This window comes from Rhamphochromis sp. 'chilingali', assembly GCF_963969265.1.
Source record: "Rhamphochromis sp. 'chilingali' genome assembly, chromosome: 10".
In the NCBI taxonomy this organism is placed as follows: domain Eukaryota; kingdom Metazoa; phylum Chordata; class Actinopteri; order Cichliformes; family Cichlidae; genus Rhamphochromis; species Rhamphochromis sp. 'chilingali'.
In genome coordinates, this window is record NC_137937.1 from 37,338,118 (window position 1) to 37,357,204 (window position 19,087).

Consider the following 19,087-nt stretch of genomic DNA (forward strand, 5'->3'; position numbering starts at 1 on the left):
TCATCATGTTGGCACTTGGCTGTAAATAATAAGATATTTTAAATATAAAGTGTCTCAACAGATTGGGGTGCTTTAGGGGAATTTCTGGGGTCTCCTCTCTGTCACACTGCATGAATTAGGTTAATTATTCTGTTATTACCTTCAGCCTGCCTGTTCTGACTCTAAAACAGGATTTGTTGTGCTTGCTCACAGATCGTTGGCTTCCTCTTCATATATTTCTTGCTGGTTTTCTATCTTATGATATAACATACACTGACGTTACTGTTGTTGTGAGTGTAGACAACACTAAATAAGATGAATGCATGCTGAGGACAAACAGAGTATGAAATATGGGGCAGATAGAGCAACCATGTAGCTCTTTATAGTTTGGCTACTGAGCTGTAAAATGCAATTTGCTCACTGGGCTGTGATTGATTTGACGTTTCTGACACTGCACCGCCAACAAACAGCCTGCTTGTCTCCTTTATACGTTTCCAAGAGTCAAAATTATGGAGGAACATTAAGATGTGCCAAACTCATTCTCCTAATTTTGGTGGCGTTCCCATCCATCCGTCTGTGCTGCAGGACATCACAACTGCGTCTGACCCCACTGCTCCAGCATCCGACTGTCGGGTCTTACTGAGAATTTATTTACTCATCCACCCCAAAATCTCTGAGCAAATGTGTGTAGCTGAGGAGGCTGTTGTTTAATAAAGCTTTTAATAAAACATTTCCCAATTTTAACTTAACTCTTATATTTTGTGATTTATTCTTTTTTTTTTTTTTTTTTACGCATCCCAGGTGGAGCTCTGGAGTCGTGATTGTCAGCACCCATGCGGAGTACTGTGCAGGTTTATGAACTCACTGGATGTATCGCTTCAGCTCCTGCCCGCTGCACATTGACCAGTGGTATCGATGGAAGGCCGCCTGCACCAGTGGGGCCATCACGCTTCCCATCGCCGTTTCGTCCCCACAGCGGTTGCCTTGGCCATCGTGCTCCATGCCCAACCTGCTCTCACAGGCAGAGACAAACCATAAATTACAAAACAGCAGAACAGCAATACAAGATAAACCTCGACGACAAGGATTTCATTATTTTTTACAACTTCAATTCATAAAACAAGTGGAAAGGTCAGAGCTAGGGCTGCCACGATTAGTCGACTAGTCACGATTAGTCGACTATCAAAATCGTCGACGACTGATTTAATAGTCGACGCGTCGTTTGAAGCTTTGTAAGATCCCAAAAGACGCAGGAATAAGTAGCAGGATTTAAGAGTGTAATAACGGACTGAAACAGAAGATGGCAGCACTGCATGTACAAGGATGCCAGCTGCCGTTAAACCCCGAAGAAGAAGAAGCAGCAGTGTCCCAGAATTCATAGCGCAGTTTCCAACAATGGCAGCAGCTAGCTAGTTTTAATATTACTCTTATTATTCTTTCTGGGTCACAAAATAAACGTTTAACATATGTTCAGGCGAGAATGTAGCTGTGTAAACCTCAAATATCTGCTCAGTTTATCAAGACACCACATATTTTCAAAAGCGCTCCGACGTTTTCGGAGACGTCTGTTACCCACTAGCTCGATAGCGAGCCGGGGGCTAGGCTCACTAGTGCCCCGAGACCCACCGCTGTCTTTCGCTACTCAGGTTAAACATGATATATGAGTCACTTAGATAACTTAAAAATGTTATTGTTTGGCTTTTTTTAGTATTTTATTTGTTCCTGAGTAAATCGGTTTGGCTGAGATCAAAGTTATAGTTTTTACACAGCTGAATAAATGTCAAGCAGACAGCTGATTATCAGAAGTGTGAGATGCTCAGAATATACTCCGGTGTCCTGTTATATTTTAGATAGCAAGGAGTTTATTAAACTTCACCGAAACAATCTGCAAACTTCATTAAAATTTAATAAACTATCATCTTGTCTTTATTTTTAGTTAGCACATAGCTTAAACACTTCAAGCTGTAAGCTAATGATAGTTATATAAGAGCAGATGCTGCTGGTGCAATAAGCTGTCGTTTTACGTCCAATGGACGATGATCTGATTAGTCGACTAATCGCAAAAATAATCTGTGACTAGTCGACTATCAAAATAATCGTTTGTGGCAGCCCTAGTCAGAGCTATAAAATAACCTTTAACAGCAAACCAAACAATAAAGATTCACACGGCTTTTGCGAATTGTACTTTAAATCTGCTGAAACTGAGGCATCTTACAGACGCATTTACATTCACAGCAATGCTGCAGTGTCAACATCTTTATTATCATCTCCACCGTCTCACATGACTTTAAAATATCCTATTAACGATGATTCTTTCAAACGTAGTCATGCTTTTAGCTTTTTACTTTTATCTGACATAGCAGGAGTGTTAGTACTTTAATCCAGTCAAGTTCAAACGTTCCAAATCAGACAGACCTGCTTCTTCAGTGTTCACAGTAACGCCCACCATAACTGATGAGATATGTTTTTGTAAGTATGAATGCTTTAAAAAAAAAAAAAAAAATCACATGATCACATGCCATTGCTTATTTTTACACGTGTAGTTTTGCATAGAGCACAGAGCCTGGTGTCTTTAACGGGTTTCAGCTGATTGTATGTTACATGTGACTTCCTTTGGTCATGGCTCCAGAATGATGGTCCCAGCTCACACAGTGAGAGAGGATCAGCTGATTCGGTCTTTTCAAAGATGGAAACAAACTGACAGTGTCACACTGTCAGAATTCTGTGATGATCATCTGGAAATGTCAGCACCACCATGACCTCCACCTAACCACCCAACACAAACGCTAGAAACAGCATACTCCATAAATAATATGTACAAAGCAAATAATGCTTGGTGCTAATGAACCTGCTGAATCCTGTGTCCTTACTGTTTAGATGAGTCTGTTACATTCATCCCGTGACCGCAGATAACTTTACCGAGTGATGGCGTGGCCTGCTGCTTTAGTTTCTCCCTTTAATCAGAGGAGACAGGACTCCCACTGGTGGTGTTCAGTCTTGTACTTCAGTGCAGTCTTTTTGTGAAAGTACTTTTCTTTGAGCTCTTTTTTGGAGCAGGGGTTTGTTGGATTAGTTTTTTTTGCACATGGATTTTGGCAGCTGTCCCGTATTAGATCCATGAATGGAAATCAGTATGTGTTACACTTGGAGATCGTGGAAATTCTTTTTAAGAGAGAATAGAAATAAACCCAGGTACCGTGTGAGCATCCTAACATACACATGATAGGTTCATTTACAGCTGAAGGAAATGTTCATTTTATGACTTCTAGCTAAAGTGAAACATCCATCATCAGACAGTGATGGTCTGCTTTGCCTTCACACAGCTGACTGCAGCCACACTGAAAACCACATTTCCTGCTGTTTGGTTTGCGTCAGACTCCGAGTGAAAAGCTTTCACACCGTCTCAGACAAATCAAACCAAAGAGGCAAACAGATCAGAGCAAATCAGCAATGATTCAGGCAGGTTAGATCGGAAACTCTCAGGAATCAACCCTTCCATCTATGGGCAACTTTTAAATGCAAAATTTTATTTCAGTGCAGCAGGAGGCAGAAAACAGGAGGGAGACAACGACAACTGGAAATAAAAGTATATAGAGTCCATTTTTTGTAACTGTAGATGAATCCTAAAATCCTGTTCAGGGTGTTAGAAAGAGCACCTAACACAGAGCTGTCACTAGAGATGAAAATATGTTCTTCTTCAGAGCTTACTTCACACATTCTTCATCAGCAGTTGGAAACTAGGTGTCAAAATAAAAAAATACTAAACTCAAAAGCTGATATTTAGTAGCTGGAAGCTGAACGGCACATGTTTACTATTTTATTCAACTCACTGAAAGCTGTAGCTGCGTTTACATCATGATGCTGTACGTTATTGTCCCGCCTGACACCAAATGAAGTTAAATGGTCAGACCTGAACGCCGGGTGATGATCTCTGCATAACACTGCCCCTCTTTTGCACCGAATACATGTGCAGGCAATGACGCAAACTCTGTTACAATCGCTCACTCTCAAAGCATTCGTGGTGCAGCACTTGTTTGCAGATGCAAAAGTGACAGAAGTTGTTGCACAGTGACCCTGTTCACATGGTCAGCCGCTGAGGGAAGCGGTAATGATTGCCGCATTGTTTAGTGTTGAAAGGATGCAGAAATTGTCATTGGAAAGGTGTGGGAAGAGGCACAGCGGTGTGCTCGTCACCTACAGCTCACGTCACACAGGATCTTGCACAGGTTAATGACAGAGTTGCAGCAGACGTATGCGCTCAGTCTCATTTTAACACAATGTGCAGACTGAGTCTGACTGATGTAATCGTCGACGGCAACACACCCGCCTTTTTAAGAAACTTGACTTGATGCTTACTTTCTTATTTCGCAGCAACATCCTCTGAGGATCTTGGCCTAAACTTTACTGGAAAAACTCGATGTGGCAGGATATACTGGGTGTGCATTCTAATAGGCTTCATTTCTAAAAACCTCCAATGGTGCTGGAAACATCGATGTCTCTACTACTGTACATGACATCTGAACTATGGAAACAGGTTAATTAAAATAAATTGAGTTCATGTTCTTGGGTTCCTTCTACTTTAAGGTCGTTCGGGGCCACAGAATGGAAGCTGAAGTGAGGAGGCAGGATATAATGAAGCCCAGCATTTACTGTAACTGAGCGCATGTTCAATGAGCCCAGTCTGTTTCCACACCTCTAATTACATGAAGCATGTCCTTCAGAGGTGCTCAGAGTGGACGGCCACAGCTCACTGGCCACTTTAAAAGTAGAGCAGCGTGTTGATGGTAAATGGACTGATTCTTATATAGTGCGTCTCTGCTCTACCTCAGCCCTCGGACATTATACGAGCACTTTTTCCTCAGCTTTGTCTGCCTAAGTGATTTTTTTGTAACGTTCACATTGAGGTTAGTATGTTGTCCAAGAATACTCTGGCATCCAGCCTGGATAAGCCAGGGACCAAACCGCAAACCTTCCAATTAGTAAATGACCTGCTCCACCTCCTGAGCTACAGCCAGGCTCCAACTATGAAGGTGTATTGGAAGGACTGCTGCAGCAATGCTCACACACAGATCAATAAGGCGAGAGGTGGGGTGCACCCTGGGCAGGTTCCTGTTTCTGCCACAGCGCTCACAGAGAGACACAAAACCTAAAACTAATTTAGAATCACCAATTAACCTGAGTCCACTAACTGCATGTTTAGCTGTTAGCCAGAGTGCAGGACAGAAGCCACGCAGACACTGGAAGAAGGTGCAGACGATGCACAGAAACGACGGACAGATGGTGGATTCAAACCCACCACCCCGGTGGTCCTGGGTTTCTGCAGCAAGGCACCAACTTTAAAATACTGCCAACATATAAACTTGTTCATTCAGAAGCTTAAGTACTTTACTTCTATAAATTCACAGTTTGTGAGCAAAGGTTTAAGGTTGTCATTCAACACTCCTCTCCTGCCCACATCAACATTGAAGGAGCTCTCGATTGCTGAAACCATTTCTCCGTCTATAAAGGCTTTTAAAAATCTTCCCCTAATTGATATGTGCATATCTGTGATATATCTCAGGACTAAACCGATCCTTGCACAGTCTGTAGGGCTTAAAAAGCAGCGATCACCATCATCCTGCCTCTGCCTCGTGCTGCTGTTCCCTTCTCTTCAGCTCCAGATGCTTTCAGCATGTTTAAATTGATTTTTTCCCTCCATTGGGAATTAATCTTTGACGGTAAATTAAATACCTCAGTATTTGCCCTCTAGGCTCTTCTCTCAGAACCAGAAAGCTGTGGGTGTGTACTGCACAGCTGCTGGTTTCCACACTGCTTTAATCTGTTTTATTTTCTCAGAGCATCTATCGATCCCCGGACATCCCTGCTCACTAGGCCTGCTTCGTTTGCACAGTCGGAAGATTTCATGCTGTGCCCTGGGACATCTCATTGTGAAGGACCCTCGCCATCTCCGCTGGGTTTCAAAAAGCTTCTGTTCCTGCTGAATACCTCCGTTCTCCACGCTATAATCCAGTCTCCCTTTCATTCTTAATATGTTCAAACAAAACCCGCATCATGTACCTTTGTTATTGATCATTTCAAACTCCCGTCTCATGACTGCTTCATCTGTAAAAATCACCTGATGCTTTTCAACAATACTGATATATCGCTCTGAGCGTTTCTGATAATCTCTTAAATCTACCGTCTTTTTTCTATCCTGTCCAACTGGACTCAGTCCACTCCAGAACCAGTTTCTGTACCCAGCTGGCAGACAAATATTTGCTCTTTGTTGACAGTCTCTCCCGCTGCGTTTATTTCAAATTTCAGAACTCGCAACAAAAGCTCCACAGGAGACGTGGAAACAGCTTGAAAGAGCAGGAAAGTGGAAAATTAGCCTGCTCAGTGTTCTGTTTCACACTGTAGTCCAAGTTTCACCGCACTGCAACCTCTCATGTGAAGACTTCAACTCTGACTATATCACATGGATTAAACTACAGCGCATATTAACCCGAAGGTTTAGGCTTCACACATTCAAGAGACTGTGTTTCAGATGTCTCTTGTTTAACGGCAGACTACAGGAAGAAAGCATGTTTAAGCTGCAGAGGAGTGTTTCCTGTGTGTGCAGAGTCGGTGTTGTTGGTGAGTTTGAATGTTTCCTCTGCCTGTAGCAGACAGTTATCATTCAGGGGGGGTCGTTCCTCATTGCTGAAGGGTAGTATGGGCTAATGCATTTCTACATTAGCTGACAGGTGGGTGGGCCATGCAGTTTTCAACAGTAACATATGAGGTTGAGATGCCTGTTTTCTCTCTTTCTCAGACTTTTCACCTTCATATTCACCTTCTGTTCGGTTCAGGCATCACAAAGAAAAGTGACTTGTTTAGGGTTTCAGAAAAGATTGTGGCTTCATTTGGGGGCTTCGTCCGGTGGTTGAGGAGGGAGGATTGGAGGTTTAGATGGAGAAATTTGGTGGTCTCTGAGGTGGTCTGACGGGCAGACATGAATTCCAGTGGTCGAAGTGAGTGGGCATAAGCCGGCTTATCCAAAAGGTAAGGCACTACCTGTTGAATTATTTCCAAAGTGTGCCAAATTGGACATGATAAAATTTAAGTCTACTCACTAAAGTTACTGGTGGATGTCTGTTTTGATTTTGATGAAAATTTCATGAGTTGATGCAGTTAGAGTTCTGCTAAGAAGAAATGAAAGTAGTTAAGAGTCTGATAAGAAAAGTTTAAATACTGGGTTGAAGTCCCAAAGAAATTGAGTTAGAGTCTCAAGTAGTTTGGTAGGGAATTGGTTATTTTGTTGGTTAGAGTCCAAATTTGGTCATAAGAGTGGACCTGAGCGGTCATTTTGTGAGTTGGAGTCTCCATTGACCACTAGGCTGCACCTGCCTCAGTTATACACTTGTTTTGGGTGTTGATTGTTGTTTCAAAGTATTATAAATTATTTTAGAACGGAACCGAGGGGGTTCTAGGAAGCGCAGAGCCCGGAGGTTACGCTCCCTCCTTGTCGTGGACGCGCGACATTGACCTGTCGGCGAACAGGGTTAGTTCAGTTTGGCTTAACTGTGGGGTACAGGGCATCCTGGAATTAAGCTAGGAGTTAGAGTCTCCTTACCGTTTGGAACGGTACCTGCGCTTTTTTGGTCAGAAGAAGTTGGACTTCGGGCGTGTAACTTTAACCTAAAACTTCAAAGTTTGGGTTGGTTGACGCTTTTAAATTGATTTAGGGATTTTAGAAATGAGGCCAGAAACAGTTAAAGTCTTGATACTGGTTAATTGGTCGCAAAAAACTCAGGGAGTTTATCCGCTGGGCGGTTATTTTAAATTTGTCTAAAATTGTGTAGGCGCTAAAGCTGGCAGATCTGACAGTGGTTGTAAATATAAGACGTCGTTGTAATATAGAATAAGAAAATTTGGTGTGAGAGATCTCTGTGTGTCGAGTCAGTAATGCACTGACTGCCTGCTGCCATTTTTAGATGGAGAGTGTGTGTGCATGCAAATGAGGCAGCTGATGCAGAGCGCATGAGAGGACTATGCTTTCGGTTTTGTGTGATTATTCAGCCCTATAACTATTGTTTGCAAATGTGGATAAATGTCTGCGATTAAAATGCTGGCTTAGTAAATGATAACATTGTAAATATATGAATGGTGACAGCGTTTCAAAATAGAATATAAGAATTGTTTGTGTTTAAAACCAACGTTTAGGTAAGAAGATTTAAGGTGGATTTGAAGGCATAAACAAAAAATAAAAGGGTTACAGTCTGAAAGTGTTGTTAATTAATGAGCTGACTGGATGCAGAGTAAGTGGAGTGGTCATCCTGAGAGGATTGAATGATGCTCTAACTCTGTGGTCAAGTCAGACATAGGTTTTAAGTAACCATGAGCCACTAATAAGCGTGACAGATTAATGAATATGTGTAAATTGAACTTGTTAAATAGCCTTAATAGAAGTAACTCAATGAACACGCAATGAAGTGGACTTTTTAGGGGTAGTTTACCATTGATACCATAAAAAGCAACTTAATTAGTAGTTCAATAACAAATTTTAAAGATAACCTTTGTTATTTGATAAGAGAGAGAAAAATTCAGGTTACATATAGTAAATAAATAAGGGAATGTTAATCTCTGCGTCATTCCACACTGAAATTTCAATTGTAGGGGATCATTTGGAGGTGAATTGTGTAGGACACGGGGAGACAGAAGAATCTCCCCATGAGTTTTCGGTGTGCATAGAAATTGAGGAGGCTGAACTGGAAGCCTGCCTGGGTCGTTGTTTTTGTTTATTTGAGGGTCTGCTGGAAATTTGTGAGAACGACCACCTTGATATGTGGGAGCCTTCTCGGGCAGCGATTTTTTTGTTAAACATGTGGCAGGCTGTGCAAAATGGAGAAAGCTTTGACATGATGAATAAAGGTGTGAGAGGTATTTCTTTGGTGATGTAAAGTAGGAGGTTTTAAAGTTTGAAAGTGTTTTTAATTTGAGAAAGGCATGAGTGATGTTATAAGAGTTTGAGTTTCTTTTTCTTTCAGTTTAAAACACATAAGTACATACACTTGGTACACCTGTTTACTCTTTGACTTTATTAAAACAGACGGTGTATTTGAGTTTGAATTTCAGTAATTGTATGTTGATATGGTAATTTAGTTTTATGTTAGGTGAAGGAGATGTCCATCTCTGCGTCTTGCAGGATTGAAAGTGAAAGTTGAAGGTTGTGATGTGAATGCTGTGAGTACTCGATTTGAATGATTCTGTGTGAGGTGTACAAAATACTAAATAATAATAACACTATGAAAGTTGATAGTAGAGTGAGTGCAAGGTGGTGTGTGAACAGAGGAAGTCTGAGAGAGAAGTGTGTGCGTAGGCAAAATGCAGAGTGTGTGCGTGAAATAAGGGAGTATTGTTTTTACATCAAGGTTTAGTAGAACTAAAGTAGAACGTCACAAACAAACAAAAGAAGGTAAAATGAAGAGAGAAAATAACTGACAATTACATTAATGAATAGAAAACACACATACACAAAGTGCCATATGTGAAATTATTCTAGGAAGGAGTCAGAAGTGAGATAGTTTAATATAAGATGCAATGAAGGAAGCAGCTTACACTCCTTTAATTTCCAGAGCCAGTGTGTTCCCTCCCCTGCCCACTTGGGCCCCGTATCAGGCGAGTATGGAAGGCTGGATAGCCCATGACGGGTAAGATCCCACCTCGAAACCCTGGGACAACCTAAGGCAGGCACAGTCACGATTACTCGGCTTCAGTAAGAAGACGGGACCTGACGGGTAAAGCCGCTGGGCTGAGGCAGAGGGGGTAAGTGGCAAGTGGAGCCCTACCTTCTGGCTGAGGACAAGGAATGCTGCTATTTAAGGTAGGAAATCAGAATTTGGGTTAGTAAATTTGGGGAGGAGAAAATTGACTGTTTAAAGGCAAAATTATGAAGGAGTCTGACACACTGCAAAAGCAACATATGCAAATTCACACACACAAACAGAAAATGCATTAACCTTATAAAGACAAGACAAGCTCATGGAGTTTAATGCATAGACACTGATTAAACCTGGCTAAGAACACAAACATATGCAATGAAGAACAGCTTGCTATTTTGTATGAATGATACAATGGTGTGAATGTTTAATAAAATGCATTTGAGTTTGTAATTGAGGAATATAAGAAGCCATATGACAAAGGGAGTGAGTTATGAAAACAAAAAGTGATTAAAGTAGTTTTAAAAGAGTGACTTAGGAGTGCTCTCGTACTGAGTGATCAACACTAGTGATCACTGTTGGAAGAAATAAAATGATTTAATGAGTTGGTGATGTTTAAACATATGTTTCTGTTGTTACAGCAACTCATTGAGAGATGACTCAGTATGCAAATTAGTTGGAGTGAGTGGTGACGAAGGAACTTCCTGTGTGTGTGTGTGTGTGTGTGTGTGTGTGTGTGTGTGTGTGTGTGTGTGTGTGTGTGTGTGTGTGTGTGTGTGACTGAGGAAGTGACTTTCAGACGAGGAAGCATGGCAGACAAGAGAAGTATAGATTTGGGTAGGAAATAGTTTATAGTTTAGTGATTATACGTTGTCGCAAGGGGGTTTTATGCTGAATTTAAGTATGTTAAAGGGGGTGATTTTTGTGTGCAAATTGTGTGGTTTTAATGAGACTTTCGGTGTATTGAGGAGGTGAAATTATGTGGTGGCAAGACTTGTGTGTTTAAGGTTGTTGTGGTGATGGGTTGATTTTGTCAGTTAGGTTTGGGTTGGTGTTTTTGTTTTTAATAGAGGGAGTTTTAGGAAACATGGACATGTCTGGGAGGGGCCCATTATTTTGTAACAGTGCACTTTAAGAAAACCTGTCAGGTGATTTTGTTTTGTTTTTATGAGCTAACAATCAGCTCTATTTTTTCATTTCTGTTTTAAGCAGGCCTGCAACAGTGAATAACGGCGCTGAAAATTCTCGGGAAGAGCAAATATAAGGCGGCTTTCCAGATTACAATTGGCTGAGGAAAAAGCTACCTGGGGACAATTCAGGTCGTAAGTCCCTGTAAAAAGGATTTTATGCGAGTCAATCCAGTCCAAAAGCATAAAGAAATATTTTCCTATGGAAAATAAAAAATGACTGAGCTCATTTTGCTGAGGGTGGAGAATCTGACGCGGGAAGCTCCACTATCAGCAAATACATGGTGTGACTGCATGTGAGTGAATGTGTGACTGAATGTGAGTGAGGATGAATTAATGTGGACAAACAATTTGTTTTTACCAGAGAAAATTTCTGTTTTGTTTTGTTGACTGGGGTTAGATTATGGGATTATAGTATATTGTTGGGAGAATGCCAAATGCCAAAGGGGAAATATTTTTTGATGTAACTCAGTTACCATTAATTGAAGAAACACATGACTGATAACTGTTCTGTTTTAAGTTTATTTTTATGACATAGATTGGATCATGAGTGGGGAAACTGAGCATTTTTAAGTTTTGTATAGTATCTTGACACATGAAATGTATCAAGATAAAGGGGGGTTTAGGGTTTATTAATTTAATTGTTTAATAATTTAGGATCATTTCAGGACCTTTTGGGTTTTTGATCATTTGGATATGGTAAAACTGAAACTGTTATTTTTAAGTTAAGGTTAAAGGATTAAAAGTGAACTTGTCACGGTTTGCGAGGCAAGCCGTGTGGAGTTGTAGAAAAGGACCCAAAAGGCGGCAGCTCTGGTGCAGGTGAATATTTATTTACAACGGTGGGCACAAAACAGCACTGGTGGAAAAACAAGAAACCGGAAACCTAAACTGGGTAAGCTAACAACACAAACCAGAAACGAGGAGGCAGGGAGGTCCGGGTAAATACACACAGAGAACACAGGGAGATTACACACAGGTGGGGAACACAGGTGACACTGATAAACATAACGAGACAGGGCAGGAGTGAACACAACATTACGCATACTGACGAGAGACTGTCAAAGTAAAACAGGAAGTACACAGAGGTTCAGACAGGAGGAGAGAAAGCACGGGGAGAACACAGACATAACAGGCTGGGGGAAACATGGAATAAACACAAAGAGAGACGAGAGCTCATAAATAGACAGAGGGGCACAAGGGGGTAAGAGTCACAAAGGGAAAAACACTTAGGGAACACCACAACAGGACACCTCAGAAAACCTGGCCTAAATAAGGAGCGAAAATACAAGGAACCAAGAATACTGGGCCAACATGGCCCAGGACCATGACAGAACTGAATCCTGTTTAGAAGATACAATGCCGGTTTTTCAAAGCTGTGAATAAATTCTTAGAGGGAAAATTAGTGAGGGTTGAAGGGGTAGAACAGCTTTGATTTCTTTTTGATTTCTAGAAGTAGTGGTTATAATGTAGGCTTACACATACAGATATTACATAGGAGGTATTTTTAGGATAAAGGGGGAGCTTATAAATAGAAATGATTTTTATACATATTGCATTTTGTGCTTTTAAAGGAGTTGTGGCTCAAATTTGTCTCTGGAGGGTCACGAGCCTTTGGCTAGCGCTATGATTAGCCAATCTACTGTGAGGATAATATGAGTTCATGAAGGATTGCACACGCTTACAGACACAGAGTTAAGAAACACACATGACAGTATTGATTCCAGGCAAAAGGCCTCAAATTCATTTAGCTTTTTGACTGAACTTAAAGAAGGACCAAAGAGGAAGGAAAGCATATATTTTGGTTAAGTCTGATAAACTAGAATTAGAAGGTATGGTTACATTAAAAGGAGCAAAATGAAATAAAAAGGCTATACCAAAATGAAGTTAACACATAGGAATTGTTTCAAGGCAGCATTTAGCTATGATGAAATGTATACAGGAGTAATTGCTTATATGCTTAAACTTAATTGATTAAAGTGGTTGTTTTCTTTTGGAGTAGAGGAACTTGCAGCAGCGACAATTTGTGCACAGGATGTTGATGATCAGATAAGGGAAAAATAGAGCGAGCAACCGGACGTGAAAGCAGGGCTTAAAGAGTTTAAAGGGATGAGTAACGTTGAAGAATATATATACATATAAGTCAATAAGTTAAGAAGATAATTAGGATCAGGCTTTTGATTAAAGAGTCCCAGATAGGATAAGTTAGGGAGGTGCAGGAAAAGGTGTTTTGTTTCCTTTGCAGAAGATCTCGGCGACCACAGGAGGGACGAGGATCCTGGAGATCTCGAGGTCCGAGACCACCAGAGAGGGTCTGAGCGAGGACACAATGTATTGCGACCTCTGGTGTTCCAGAGGTCGAGAGAGGGAGTGTGGAGCAGGGAAATTATTTTACTGCTATTGTTAAATAATTGTCATCATTACCATTGCATTAATAATATAATCTGGAGTTTATATTGCATTCAGATGTTTAAACAGTGTGTGTCTTTCAGAGAGACTAAGTTGCAGGCTGACAGGAAGTTGCAGGTTTGCAGAGTGTGCCTTTTGCAGAACTGAAACCGAAAGCAGAGTCTAAGTGCAGGTTATTTTGAGGAGCATTTGAGGACGAGACACAGACAGTAGGTGAAGAGGTGACACAAAGAGCATGTGAGGTCAACACATACACACACATTAGTTAAATTTATTTAGAGGAACCGTCCTTGTTGTCTCGGCAAGAAAGAGGAACAATTCATTTTAAGATAAGAACGGAAAGTACCAAGCCATGAAAATAGAAGATGATTTTCTAGGTGAAAAGTCATTCTGATGTTGATCTGATCTATGTATAAAATGTACCGGTGACGCATGAAGGGGCGTCAGTAAACAAACCCTGATGCTATAAAATATCTGTTCATGCTTTGATTAAGTCGAGGACTACTGGCTGTCTGCGTACAGAGTGTCTTCCCACACGTGTGTTCATTAAAATCATTGTTTGACCAAAGACCTTCTGGACCAAGAGTGGTTTGTACTCTCCCTCCTCAATTTTGAACCTTAACAGTGTACAAATGACAAATTATAAAGACCAATTTGATATTCGCCACAGGACTTTTGTTTCAGCCCTTCTTTTTTTCTTTTTCCAGAATATCTTTTCCCACCACTTCTTTTCATCAGTATTTATCATTCAGCAGCACAGGAGCCATCAGGGATGGTGCGACCTTGGCTATTTTCTGTAGCTACAATTTACAAATCTCCCATAAACACCTTACATGTAAGACACCAACTGTTCTGGAAGCCACAAACACGCATATGCATGTGCATGCACTCCCTCACACACACACAATATATAATTTTAGTATTAATTACAAAAACGACCACGTTGTGAGTTTCTTTCTCTATTTTTTTACATTTGTTTTTAAACTCCACACTCAGAGTTTGGACATTTGGAAATGTGCAGAGATTTCATTACAGCGCTACAGCTTCATTTGATTGGTCGGTTTGTTTACACAGACAAAAAAAAATCTTTATTGATGCTACGATAAAATTAACGCCACTTTTCAAAGCAGCTATTCCAGGTGATTTGGACACACCAACCAAACGGCCCTCACTGTGTCACGTTAATGAGCAAACCACACTCAGCCAGCCAGTTTAATTTGTTGCCCAGCAACATGAAGCTAAACGCAGCTTATCCACTGTGCAGTCTGTTATTGTGCATTTACTCAATATGTGCTTAATTCTGCCTTTCAGAGAACGGCAGGTTTTAATAACTTTTTAATGCTTCCAGCTGATGTGAGTTTGTTTATCCTTATTTCATATGTTGCAGGAAATGTGGAGAAAAGGAGAAGATAATGAACAAGGGCTGAGTTCATGGACACATGCTTAGTAAACAACCTCTGGCATTTTGTCCAAAGATGAAAACGAGGAACTCACACGTGTCCGGTCTCATGAGCCACAACAAAGGCGGAGGAGAAGCCGTCTTCGTGGTTCAGGGTGCAGCTCCGGACTGGGTGGCACATTCCTGTGACCGGAGCGTAACCTGCCGGGAGAAACGATGAATGTTACCACAACAAATACAAAGATGAGGACGCTGAAAACAAAACGTCTCCTCGCATCTCAATGAAAGGCGTCAGGGGAAAATGTTGTGTGGAAAAGTATATTAAAAAAAATTAAACAAGTTAAAAATGGAAATTTATTCTATGAAATAAAACTAATTTTGTGTGAGGATGAAATGCTAATCTTATAACCAAAAACAAAAAGTAATGTTTAAAAAGTTAACTGTGCATTATCTGCCAGAAGAGAACAATAAAAATATTATCAATGAACATTTCTTTATTATGCTGAGTCATCTTCATAGTTCCTACAATAACAAAACATGTTTTCATCTGTAATCTTTTCACTTTATAACTGCAGTTTGTTTTAGCTACAACGACATCATCCAAGATCTCGACTGCTGACCACAAACCAAGGAGCAGTGCGGTGATTAAGCACAGACGGATGGACATTATCAGACCACAAGTGACAAATATGTGCAACAAATGATGCTGTGCTGAGGGCTCGAGTGAGACGTAGAGCCATTTACATACAGAGGAGGGATACTTTATGTAGGACAGATCTGTATGCATCTCGGCCCATCTCTACGTTTAAACGTGTCACGTGTGTCACGTGTGCACATCAGTGATACGTGTTGCCACTAGGGGTGCAACGATATTCGTATCGATATTGAACCGTTCGATACAGTGCTTTCGGTTCGGTACGTATATGTATCGAACAATACAACATTTGTAATTTATTTTATCAATTTTCCTTCTGACGATGCTGTCTGTGTTGAGCGCTCAGTGAATCTGTGTTCGACTACTCCGCCTAGGCTGCACTGTCCAGCGCAGATCCACTGAGCGCTCAACACAGACAGCATCGTCAGAAGGAAGAGCGCAGGGCAAGCTAGCGAGACAGAAGTTAAGCTCTGCTTGCAACATGGACCTCCCCCACCCTCATTCAGTTCTGGCGTTTGGAATTATTTTGGTTTTCATGTGACGTATGACCCTGAAGGTAAGCGAGTCATGGACTAAAGTAAAACAGTATGTTGGATGTGCCATGCAATGCTCAATTACATTGGTGTGAACTAGTGTGCTAGCGCAGTTAGCTCGTTAACGTGTTGGCCGTCTAGCCCCATGCACGGAGCAATCGGCGGTAGCTCGTTAACGGAGATTTGCCGTGTTGTGGCGTTAAGGTCATTTCAACGAGATTAACCTGAAAGCACTAGTGGGAACACAACGAATATGACTGCACATTTACACCGACATCATCCTAGTGCAAAGACAAGTGGAAGCAGACAAAAAAAAGCAAGCATGCTACTAACTTTAGCCGAGTCATTTAGACAGCTGTTAGCACATGATTCTCCTTATGCTGCTGAGAATATAGCCCAGAAGAAGCGGATAGTATAGCTTTTATTTTGGAAAGAGCCATTTCTCTGTAATAAACTCTCTTTTCCAAAGATGAGTGATTCCTCAATCAGATACAGGTAGGGTTGCCAACCGTCCCTTAAAAAACGGAATCGTCCCGTATTTCGAAACAAAAGTACGAGTCCCGTATTGAGCTAATAAGGGACGCACTTTGTCCCGTAATACAGTGAGAATCAAAAGTAGTCTATAACTTAATGGAATTAACACTTTGTTTGAAAACATAATTCCCAGCCCCTCTCCTGCTTTGTGACCAATGAGCTGACAGCACACTTATGACAATTTGAGTATGACAAGTCAGATTACCGCTCATCTCATTGGTTGAGGAAAGGTCGCTTACGGAGAAAATACCGGAAGACAACCGATGATCACAACAACAAGCATGGCCAACAGGGAAACAAACGCCGACACTGCGGTGCAAGTCTCGGACGGCACACTGTGCGTCCATAAAATGAAGGTTATAACAGAAAATCTGTCGCTCGCTCTCTCTGTCTTTCACTCACACAGACACACCACCACATCAACTTTGCTAAATTGCTAATGAAAAACATGATCAGGCAGCTGTGATTGAGCAGCAGTGTAAATCCAACTATTTTCACGGTTGTTGTGGTCGTGATAATTTTGTGATGCCACATCGAAAAGGCTCGGATGAGCTTTCCAAAGTTCTACAAGTTGTGCCTCCATCGCTTGTGTCCAGATCACACGCTGCACAGCTGTGCTGCTCCGTCTTTTTCACCGACGTTTACGTGTTTGCGCGTGAGCAGCTGCGGTGACACCCTCACGAGCGATTGATGATCGGGAGCTGGTCGTGAGGTGTTAATCGCTTCTCGTTACCCCACGTATACTACACGACGCACGATGAAGGCCAAAATCGGGCTGATCACCAAATCGGTCGCACGACTCAAAAATCGGCTCAAAATGGGCCAAAAATCGCACAGTGTGAGCCCAGCATTAGAGCAGCAATGTTTGTTCCCCTCAGAGAAAGAAAAAAAAGGCTGCAAAAGTACAGGGAGGACTGGGAAAAGGAAAACACCTGGCTGGAAAAGTGCACGATAACACCTATAAAGCGCACTGCACTGTGTGCTGGCGCACTTTTTCCATAGGCATGCTTCTAGTGGTGGGCACATGAAGAACATGAGGGGCGTGAAAGCTCGGGGAACCCTTTACCAATTTTTTGTCCGCCAGGCCACGGCAGAAGCAGATATGGTATGTAAACACTGGTTTGTTTTTTAAACCCTCTGGTTAAGGTTAATATGGGCATGTGCAGTGAATATCAGCGCTATGTGGCCAGAAGTGTGATAATATAATTTATTTTGTGTAATAAACAACTGCAAGGATAGATGATTACAACAAATAGATGACTAATACATAAAAGTAATACATAGATGAATAATGATGATGAGTTATGATGCGTAATCATGGGAACAAGTGGGTTTACAAACAGGAGCAGCTGATTAGCTTTAGAAAAGCTGAAATAATACCTCAGCTGAAGCCAAATGTACTAAATGCACTATATGTGCACAGTTACAAGAATATTTTTCGTTCTATTGCTTTCTATTAATTTATATAATTTTAAGTTAAGCAGGACAGAGTTCTTTTAAAGAAAGATTTACTTATATTCTCAAAAGTTAAGCATGACAGGCTTCTGTTTAAGAAAGAGACCTGTTTTACTGTGTTAATGTTGTCATTGTGAGCTAAAAATAAATGGCTAAATGATCATTTGTTTCCCATATGGTCATATCACAAAGAATATGCATCTGCTTAAATCAAGTTCAAGTCAAATGGTTATAAAATAATTTCACACACACAAAAAGAGCTACCACACTGGGAAGGGTGAAGACAACTGGGTTGCCCGGCCCTGGCCACGAGGTGTCCCTTATTTATTTTTCAGGGAGTTGGCAACCCTAGATACAGGGCTCGCAATATCGCTAGCCCGACATCCCGGAGCTAGCGATTTTTTCAGTCGGGCTACCAAAATCTCTCTCTGCCCTGCCTGTCGGGCTATTGTAGGAAGGGAAAATATATGTCAATGCTTTTGCATTCTTTCAGAAATGTAGCTGGGTAATTATGTCATTGGCATCGGTGAGCCACTGCCAATATGTGACATATTGAAATCACGTTTGAATTTGCGCTTGTTTTTTTGCTTTCACTTTGCAATCGTGCGAACTGTGTATAGAGAGCGACAGCACTGATCTGTGAGTGATGATAATTTGTGCACCAATTCCTCTGACATGGTCTTATTAATCGTTAGCTTACTATGCAAACATGACAAGTGAAATCTCCCGCAGCTTAAACATGTGAGAGGTTGATCGCGCAGAGAATCGCTGAGCTTATGTGAGTGCGTGTGTAAAAGCATTTCAGTTCTGCTGAGCCAAATAAGACAGGTCAGGGTGAAGAAGTGACAGCCAAATAAAAGCTTACCACAAAACGGAGAAGTTATGACAAATCAGACTATAAGGCAAAAAGAAAGTGCAGCTTTATGGTTTCATGGACAAAAGAATTTCTGTGGCTGCAATATGACGAGCTAAATAACCAGGGCTGCACATAAGTGGTCCGCAGGTGCGCATTCGCTGTCAAAATAAAAAACACGCACAAGGGTTAGGGTTAAATTTAAAAACTGTACTTTTGAGTTAAAATATATATTTATAATTTTAATAAATGACAAATTAAAAATGCATGAACATTTTTTTGTATCGAAAAAATATCGAACCGTGACACCAAAGTATCGAACCGAACCGTGAATTTTGTGTATCGTTGCACCCCTAGTTGCCACTGCTGCCAAAAGACAATACACATTACACACAGCAGCACA

General features: G+C 41.2%; 1 protein-coding gene across 1 annotated transcript in view; it reads right to left on the reverse strand.

The window, feature by feature from the left end:
- adamts3 (ADAM metallopeptidase with thrombospondin type 1 motif, 3) overlaps positions 1-19,087 on the reverse strand; it is a 149,907-nt gene that overhangs the window by 52,096 nt on the left and 78,724 nt on the right. The window contains exons 8-9 of the mRNA XM_080892892.1: positions 14,750-14,855; positions 845-988 (exon numbers count right to left, since the gene is read on the reverse strand). Of these exons, the coding sequence (XP_080749018.1) occupies positions 845-988; positions 14,750-14,855 (250 nt within the window). The remainder of the gene's footprint in view (positions 1-844; positions 989-14,749; positions 14,856-19,087) is intronic.